The sequence below is a fragment of the Myotis davidii genome, unplaced genomic scaffold (genome assembly GCF_000327345.1).
Source record: "Myotis davidii unplaced genomic scaffold, ASM32734v1 scaffold37, whole genome shotgun sequence".
In the NCBI taxonomy this organism is placed as follows: Eukaryota; Metazoa; Chordata; class Mammalia; order Chiroptera; family Vespertilionidae; genus Myotis; species Myotis davidii.
Window position 1 is genome coordinate 1,478,582 of NW_006289395.1, and position 9,194 is coordinate 1,487,775.

The following is a 9,194-nucleotide window of genomic DNA, read 5'->3' on the forward strand; positions in this document are numbered from 1 at the left end:
TGTGTGTGTGGTGTGTGTGTGTGTGCCCCTCCCGCGCACCTGTCCCTCCCTCCACCCAACGAGTGGCTCACCCAGATGATGACGTCGCTGCGGGCGCGGTCGAAGCGCATCTGCAGGCGCGCCAGCTCGTTGTTGTGCTGCAGGATCTCGTCGTCCTTCTCCTCCATGTAGCGCGCCAGCCGCGCCTTGGCCCGCTCGATCTTCTCCTGGCCCTCCTGCGCCGACTGCATGAGGTCCTGGTGCATGCTCACCAGCGTCTTGTGCCGCGCCATCACCTCGTGGATCTCCTCGAACTGCAATGGGGGCTTGTTCACAGCCCTGCAGTCTCAGGGCCCTACCGCTGCCCCGGTTCCCCGCCAGCTTCTACCCTATTTTCCTTGGCCTGGCAGGGAGGCCCTAGGGCCTAGGCCAAGGTCAAGGGGCAGGAGCTCGGGGTACATTGGAGTCCCGCTGCTTGCTCCTCTTGGGTTGGTATGGGCCATGGGCCATATGTTAGGGGTACCTGCACCTGGACCCAGAGTTCTCAGTCTTGCTGCGTGTTGGAATTGAAGCATCCATCTTATATAAGAACTGCTGTTTGGAATTTTAACCCTGATAGTATGGCTTCTGTAAACGCTTGCTTGCTTAAATAATAAGGAAAAGAAGACTACTCCCATTCCAGAGAGGCCGTAAACTATGCCCAGACAGAGTCGTCAGTGCTGACACCAGGCCAGGCCTTGAGATATGGTCTGATGGCCCCTTCTTCGCACACAGGCCTTCTTTCTCAGAAGGCCTGGAAGTCTCATTCCAAATTTGGGAGACAAAGGACTGGAAAAAGTATAAATAGAGGAGTTTCCTCCATGTTGGGGGGCCCAGAATTTGAAAGACACCTTTTTCTCTGGGCCTGCGCAGAATTTAATAATAAAATGTAACTCCTTTTCTCTTAAGCGTGGCTTGGTTTTTCTCTGGTCTTCTGCAACAGAATCATGGGGGGATCTTTAAAAAGGACGCCTGGCAGGCTCCACCCCCAGAGATTGGGATTAATCAACAGGTCTGCATGGTCCCTGGCATCTGAATTTGGCAGCTCCCCCCTCAATCCCTCTCCCCTCCCAGGTGATTTTAGGGTTGCGCATTGCTACAGGGAACAGCCCGGGGAAAGATGATGGAGCATATGTCACATGGTCAGGAAGCTCAAGGAAGGTTAGTATGAATGACCTGAGTTCGTGAAAGGGAGGGAGAGATCGACCTGGAGAAGTAAAAACAGTGCCCAGGGAACCCTGGAAGGAGTGTGGACTTCACCCCCTGAAGGATTTTAAGAAGCAGAGAGAACTGCATGTCTGCAGGAGGGGGAGGGTGCATTCTGAGACGTTTCCCATGGCAATGATGATCCTATTTAACAAGAATGTACCAAGAACCACTACAACCCAGGAACTATGCTGACTGCTAGGGACAGAGCGGGAGATAAGCCAGGCAGACCCTGCTCTTATAAAGCCTGCAATTTGGGGTGGTGTGGAGGCAAAACAGACAGACAAGTAAATAGTCGGTTACAGCAGATGATAAGCCTTATCTCTGACTGGGGGAGGGGGCAGGACGGGGACTGTGAGGGTAATAACTTCAATATGGTCTCTCTGGTATCCAACATTTGCCGAGCCCTCCCTCCAGCAGAGACTGCAGAGGGTGCCAGTGGGTCAGGAGGCCTGCCAGGCTCCGCTGCCTCCTCTGGCATGGTCCAGAGCTGCAGTTCTCAACCTGTGGGTCGCGACCCCTTTGGGGGTCAAACGACCCTTTCACAGGGGTCGCCTAAGACCATCGGAAAACACATATAATTACATATTGCTTTTGTGATGAATCACTATGCTTTCATTATGTTCAATTTGTAACAATGAAAATACATCCTGCATATCAGATATTTACATGACGATTCATAACAGTAGCAAAATTACAGTTATGAAGTAGCAACGGAAATAATTTTATGGTTGGGGGTCACCACAACATGAGGAGCTGTATTAAAGGGTCGCGGCGTTAGGAAGGTTGAGAACCACTGGTCCAGAGCCAGGCCACGCTGGCCCTGACTCGAAGGCCCCACTCAACAGAAGGGACGGAGGCGGTGTGAGCACCAGTCCCAGGGGCCAACTCCCCTCCCCAGGCGCTGATCAAAGCGAGCTTTCTGGCCACCCAGGGGACACTCCTTGAGCACGTTGTTCACCGCATGGCATTTCCAGTGATAGGCTGGTGACTGGGATCTGCCCTGCTGGCTTTTGCCCACGTCTGCCTCTGTGGGGAAGGGCCACCCAACCCAGCATTAGAGGAGATGGAAACAGAAAAGGTTTCCTCAGGGAAAGGATGGCTAAAATGAGACCAGAGGTATGAACAGAAGACAGCCAGGCAAAGGCATGGGGAGGGGCAAGGGCGGGGGGAAGGTGCGGAAGGATTACAGGCAGAGGGAAGAGCCTGGTTAAAGATCATGGGTGTGTGTGGCCTGTTTAGGAAGCTCAAGGAAGTTTAGTATGAATGACCCGAGTTCAAGATGGGGAGGGAGAGATCCACCTGGAGAAGGAAGAAAAGTGCCCAGTGAACCCTGAGAAGGAGGGTGGACTTTATCCACGGAAGGATTTTAAGAAGCAGAGGGAGAATTTATGTCTATATTTTGAAGTTCACCCAGCACATGGTGCAACAGCATTCAAGTTGAGATGAATGGGCTACCTCTGATCTACCAGGGGCACCTCTCCAAAACTTAGTGCTGATGGCAAAAGACCTCAGGTGCCAACTTGAAGAGGCTCCCACTGTCCGAGGATGGGACACTTTGAACATCAGGAAGAAAAGGTGCAAAGTATTAAAACCTATCAAACATGTTAAAAATCCATGAGTTCATAATGATGGTCACAACAGGACAGGTCGCTTTGGGAGGATGCTGGAGAACCAGCGCACTATTCTGAAAAGAATCGAGCATTGAAGTAGCTTCTGTAAGACCCACACAGTGACCAAGTAGCTAACGGAGGGAAGGGTCTCTTTAAGGAGTCCTTCCCTTTATGGCGGGATTCTAGTTATGTGTGGAGAAGGGCTGATAGGAATTTCCTTAGAGGGGTCTCCTGTCCCCTACCACCAAGGAGATCACAATTGTGACTTCTATCATCAAAGACTCATCTTACCTGTTTTTAAACACATCGGTGGAATCACGCAATATGTCCTTTTTCAGGTTTGGCTAATTTTGGTCACCATCATGTCTGTGACTCGAGAAACATATCCACCGAATGCAGTGTGGGGACCTTGTTCAGCCCCTGATTGTAACAAACCAACTGTCCAAAAAGCATTTGTGCAAGAATGGGGGAATTTTTAACATCAACTGGATATTTAACATTAAGGAGTTACTAACACATTTCCCCTAGGCATGACAATGGCATTGGGACTACATTAAAAAGAGCTCTTTTTTTTTTTTAGAGTTACATACAGAAATACTGATGGATAAAAAATATAATTTGCTTGAAAATGGCAGAGGTGGGAGGTTTGGGGGATTTGACTGTGAGTTGATAATTGTTGGAATTAGGTGATGAGTAATGGACAGTCACAGACTGTTCTGTCTATTTTTGTGTATGTTCAAAACTTTACATAATAAAAAGGTTTTTAAAAATATTGGTGGGAAAAAGTAAGTCACAAAAGGACATGTACAATAGTATTAGCAGTTTGTGGATATGTAATATGTTGCCAAAGCAATAAGGACAAACATGTGAATGAGAAATGAGAAACTCAGAGAGCCGGTTACCTCTCAGGAGAGGGGAAGAAGAACGGGTTTGGAAGGGGGCACACAATCACCTTCAGTGTTGTATTAAAGAAAAAAGTATTAGGGGCAAACATTAAGAGTTGACAAAGCTGTGGTGACTACTTGGATGCTATTTCATATTTCTCTATACCTTTCAGTGTGCTTAAAATATGTTGAAAGAAGGAAAGAGAGAAAGAAATAGAGGTGGGGGATTGCACTGGCTGCAGAATGCTGGCCACACTGGTGGCCAGGGATCATAAAAACTTGAGCTCCAGGTGAGGTACACTGGTGGTCGGGATGAGGAAGGGGCAGGGACTGGATGCCAGAAATACTTAGGCTGTGGGTGGGAGGCTGCGGGTGGGAGACTATGAATGGGAGGCTGTGAATGGGAGGCTGTAGGTGGGAGGCTGTGAGTAGGAGGCTGTGAGTAGGAGGCTGTGAGTAGGAGGCTGTGAGTAGGAGGCTGTGAGTAGGAGGCTGTGAGTAGGAGGCTGTGAGTAGGAGGCTGTGAGTAGGAGGCTGTGAGTAGGAGGCTGTGAGTAGGAGGCTGTGAGTAGGAGGCTGTGAGTAGGAGGCTGTGAGTAGGAGGCTGTGAGTAGGAGGCTGTGAGTAGGAGGCTGTGAGTAGGAGGCTGTGAGTAGGAGGCTGTGAGTAGGAGGCTGTGAGTAGGAGGCTGTGAGTAGGAGGCTGTGAGTAGGAGGCTGTGAGTAGGAGGCTGTGAGTAGGAGGCTGTGAGTAGGAGGCTGTGAGTAGGAGGCTGTGAGTAGGAGGCTGTGAGTAGGAGGCTGTGGGTGGGAGGCTGCGGGTGGGAGGCTGTGGGTGGGGGCTGTGAATGGGAGGCTGTGGGTGGGAGGCTGTGGGTGGAATGGTATGGGGAGGGTGGTCATGCCACCCACCAGTACCAGACACACCAGCTGTGGGCTGGCCTGGAGATGGCAGGAAGCAGATGAGATGAGTTGTAGACACGATAAATTAGATGTAGGGGCCTGAACTCAGGAGGGAGACACAGGACAGCGAGGTATAGGCCACTCTCCTCAGTGCATCCTTTGTCTCTCCGCAGCTGCCACAGGCATCGATCCACACCGAGAGGGCCTCTCATACCGCCCTCTGCCCTGATAAGGGGCCCTACCTCCTGCTGTCACATGGGGCTTGGGGACACAGCGTGGAGAGCCACTGACATGGGGGCACCCAAGGGAGGCCCAGGGGATTGATTAGGGAGAAGAGTGGAGGGTCCGGGACAAAGACCTGAGGAATGTGTCAGAAAGGAGCTGGGACGAGGAGCCCCAGAGGAGCCTGAGGAGGAAGGGCCAGAGGTCGAAGGAAAGCAGGAGGGGAGGAGGGGGCCCAGAGGAAAGGGCAAAGATGTGCTTAAAGGAGGAGTGTCAACAGTGAGGATACAGCTGAGCCTTGAACAATGCAGGGCTTGGGGGCGAAGACGCCCATGCAGGGCGTGGGGGCGATGATGCCCATGATGGGTTTAGGGGTGATGATGCTCATGCAGTGGGAAATCCACATACAGCCTTTGACTCCCCCTAACTTAACCACTGGCAGCCTGCTGTTGAGTGGAAGCCTTGACCCTGTTGGCGAAGGGTCAACTGGACTGTGGGGTGCATGGGTGGGAAGAGGCTGGGCAGTTCCCGTCGCTCTGGCAACGAGGTGACTCAGGAAGAGCAGTGGCCAGTGGCACTGTGGGGCCCGCAGAGGAGCGGCTAGAGGCCAGCGCTCAGCCAGGCACAGGCTGGGAGGCCCCGAGCAGTTTCCCTGACCTCCCCGAGCCTCCGCGTCCTCCTCGGGGCCACGGAGCGAACTGAATGCAGTCACGCGTGAGCAGCCCCAAGCCCAGGGCCCAGCACACACTGAGCCAGTGGTTCTCAACCTTCCTGATGCCGCGACCCTTTCGTACAGTTCCTCATGTCGTGGTGACCCCCAATTTCATTGTGACAAAGTGAACATAATGAAAGCATAGTGATGAATCCCAAAAACAATCTGTAATGATATATGTGTTTTCCGATGGTCTTAGGTGACCCCTGTGAAAGGGTCGGTCGACCCCCAAAGGGGTCGCGACCCACAGGGTGAGAACCGCTGCTCTAAGCTCTCAAGCGCTGCCTGAGGTTGGGTGTCTCCCAGTTTCTCCCCCTTCCTCTCCCCATTGACTCTCAAGTCAACAAAACGCCGGGGAGGAGGGGACGCTGGGAGAGAAGCAGGCCACGTCCTGCAAAGCTTCTTGCTGCGCAGCCAAAAGAAACCTCCTTTCCCCACACACACCGCACACCACCATTCAGAGGCATGGGCACAGCGGTCACCTGTCCAGACACCAAGGTACAGCGCCCAGGCCCCAGCCCCGACCAGGGGCCTTTCCCAGCTGCCCTCAGAGTAGGTGGGCATCCCCCCCAGAGGGTCCCTCCACCTCCTGTAGCCCCAGGCCTGGGCCGGGGAGGTGGGGCCGAGGAAGTCTCCCCTCCTGCCCCCACTCGCCTCAGAGCTCTCCACCACCTTCTCCAGGTACTTGTTGAAGATGGAGTAGTTCTGCAGCTTGCCGCTCAGCTGCTGGTGCTGCAGCCGCAGGGCCGCCATCTCCTGCTTGGCCTTGGCCAGCTCACGCATGCGCTGCCTCTTGAGGTCTCTCTCCTTGTTGGCTTTCTTCAGGGCGCGGATCCGTTTCTGGTCATTCTCCTGGGGCCAGGGAGGTGGTGTCTGCCAGGCGCTCGCCCTGTCCTCCCTGGGGCCCAGCTGGTGATGCCCCCACCCGGGGCCTCTGTTTGCTGAGCCCAGGTCACCCTGAGGGTGGGCAGGGGCCATCCAGGTGGGCAAGAAGGCCTGAGATGTCTCCCGGTTGGGTACCTGTTGCCTCAATTTCTCCGACTGCAGAAGGGAGAGGCAGTAGCCCCCCTCTTCCTTCCAAAAGCTGGGGCAACAGTGCTCAAGCCACAGGGAGATGAGCTAGGAGAGGGGCCTGCTCCAGAGGGCCTGGGGCAAGGCCATGCCAGAGAGCATGCAGCTAGGAGCTCCCACTGGCGTCAGGCTCAGGCAGGAGGAGCAGATGCGTGCAATTCCATGCCCACAAAAAGACAGGACACTCAGTTACTGCAATTCAGGCTGACCCCTCTTCTGCCTCCTTCTGCAAAGCCCCTCCGCCCCCCCAAGATTAGAGGGCGAGCCCGCCCCTCACAGGGCACGCGTGCGACTCCGTTCCCTGATCCCAAACGGACGGTGTGTGTGCTGGTGCCTTTGGGGGCACGTGGGGAGGACACAGAGGATTGGCACTGTCCCCGTCAGCCCAGGAGAAGACTGAAGGGCCTAAGCCAGTGGTTTTCAAGTCCAACTGTGCATCACAATCCCTGGAGGAACTTCTTAAAAATGTAGTTGCCTGGGCCCGACCTCGGGCCTCTGAAAGCAAGGGGAGGGGAGTGCCAGGGCCTGCCTTTGGAACAAGCGATGCTGCGGTCACTGGTGGCCGTTTGGAGAACTCTCGCCCCCAAATTTCCTGCTGCCCCAGCCACTCCATTCGCTTTCCTCTGGTTGGTAAGAGGAACTGCACCTCTGGAGAATATGCCTGGTCCCTCAGCTTCCTTTCCCACCCGGGTTAGGCCCAGAGCAACACAGAAGAGGCTCTAGAGCAGGCCGCCCCCGTAGCAGCGATTTCTCCCTGGAGTTGGGCCAGCCCTTTCTCCTGGGAGAAATCTGGGTTTTAAATGGTGAGATCGCTCCTCAGGGGACCAATCGGGAGGAGTTGCCTCAGAGTGGACTCTGGTGCCTGGTCCTCCAACCACCCCCTCCCTGGACCCTCCGTGCCAGGAGGGAAGGATGGGGTCATTGGGGGAAACTAAAACTCTGCCTGATTTATCCTTGTTTCTCCAAGTTCCGAGCCCTGCCCCGAGCGCATTCATTCATTCAATACATCATGTATACCAGGTATGGGTATGGAAATGGTCAGCGGAAATCTAGAAGGAGCAGAGACTGGCAGGTAAACAAGGAATTACCAACAGCAATAAGCGGGGACCTAAAGGGGGAAGCCCCAGGCATTGCTGAGCACGGAGAGACTTCTAACCCAGGGTGAGGAATCAGCCAAAGCAAGGAGGAAAAGGACAGGCGGGACACGGAGGGGACAAGAGTGTGGGTGTCCCTGGCCTGCTGCAGGCCGACACCAGGTACCTGGATGAACTGCTCAAACTTCTGAATGTGGGCCTTCAGCTGGGCCTCCTTGACGCCCAGCTCCTCCCAGCGCAGGTTCAGGGCTTCCATTCTCCGCTGAAACGTCTTGGGTGGAGGAAGCAGGAAGGTCAGGAGGGCCGCTGGCGTGGGAACCGAGGAAGGCCCCAGCATCCTCTGCCCCCGCGCCTCTCTCCCCAGGCCTCCCCACTTTCCACCCCCTGCCTGGCTCGGAGCAGAGCATCCCGGGACACTGGCACCCCCAAAGCCTGGGATTGTTCCTGTGTCTGCAGAGGGAACACAGAGCCACCATCTAGGGCCCCTGGCGTTGGCCAAAGCCACCCACAAAATGAGGCGCTGTCCCTGTGGCCCCTGCACCCTTCCCCCAGCCTCCCACCTCCTTCTTGTGCAGCATGGCATGGTGCATGATCTTGGCCTCCTTCTTCTTCTCCAGGAGCTGGATGGACGGGGAATCCGACTGCTCCTCAATGTGGGGGAACTTCCTGTCCAAGAGATGGGCCAGAGGGGCTGGGGCGGGCTGGGGCAGGCTGGGCTGGGAAGGTCCCAGGGACACAGGCAGCCATGGGGAGGGAAGGGAGCCTGTCCCTGTCTGAGTGAAGGGAATGGTGTGCTGCGAGGGAGAGAGGGCTGTGCTGATGTCCAAGGAGCAAGGTGAGGCGCGTGGTGAGGGGTGGGGATCGGTGATGGGGGTGGATTGGTGCCAGGTGAAGGGGCAGGACCATTTGGGTCGCTGGGCTATAGGAGAGGGAGGGGTTGGAAGGTGGGACGCGGGTGGCAATGGGAGGTCCCAGGCGCAGAGGGGGCGGCCCCGGCCCTAGGCACTCACTGCAGCAGCTGGAGCAGCCGCTCCCCATACTGCAACCGGAAGTACTCGGCCAGGTCTTCCTCCTCCATGATGCCCAGACTCATGGTGGCGGCGGTCTAAGGCCCGGGCAGCCCAGTCTCCGCAGGAAAAGAGTGGGTGGTGGAGCCCCAGGTAGCTCGGGGGTGGTCGGCGCTTGCTTCTCCTTTCTGCCTGCTTTTCAGGGTCCAGGGGGCGCGGGTCTGAGTGACTCCCCCGGAAAACGGCTGGAGGCTGAGAGCAGCAGCCACCAGAGACCTGGTTACCTAGCAACAGGACGCCGGTTCCGTGGACCACCCCTGGAGCTGGGCTTCGCCCTCTGACCTCTGGCCCCGCTGACCCTCGCTGGCTGGGGCCCGCAGGGACTGAGGGAAGCAGCTGGGCTGGGTAGATGCTGGCGTCCAGGCGGGAGGAAGGGAAACGGGGTTCGGTGGAGGGGCGGGGTGT

At 55.8% G+C, this 9,194-nt stretch overlaps 1 protein-coding gene across 1 annotated transcript in view; it reads right to left on the reverse strand.

Moving 5' to 3' along the window:
- CCDC42 (coiled-coil domain containing 42) overlaps positions 1–9,097 on the reverse strand; it is a 14,098-nt gene extending 5,001 nt beyond the window's left edge. Inside the window, exons 1-5 of the mRNA XM_006761677.1 lie at positions 8,733–9,097; positions 8,283–8,388; positions 7,889–7,993; positions 6,212–6,409; positions 72–293 (exon numbers count right to left, since the gene is read on the reverse strand). Of these exons, the coding sequence (XP_006761740.1) occupies positions 72–293; positions 6,212–6,409; positions 7,889–7,993; positions 8,283–8,388; positions 8,733–8,815 (714 nt within the window). The 5' untranslated portion in view covers positions 8,816–9,097. The remainder of the gene's footprint in view (positions 1–71; positions 294–6,211; positions 6,410–7,888; positions 7,994–8,282; positions 8,389–8,732) is intronic.
- Between the last annotated feature and the right edge of the window lie 97 nt (positions 9,098–9,194).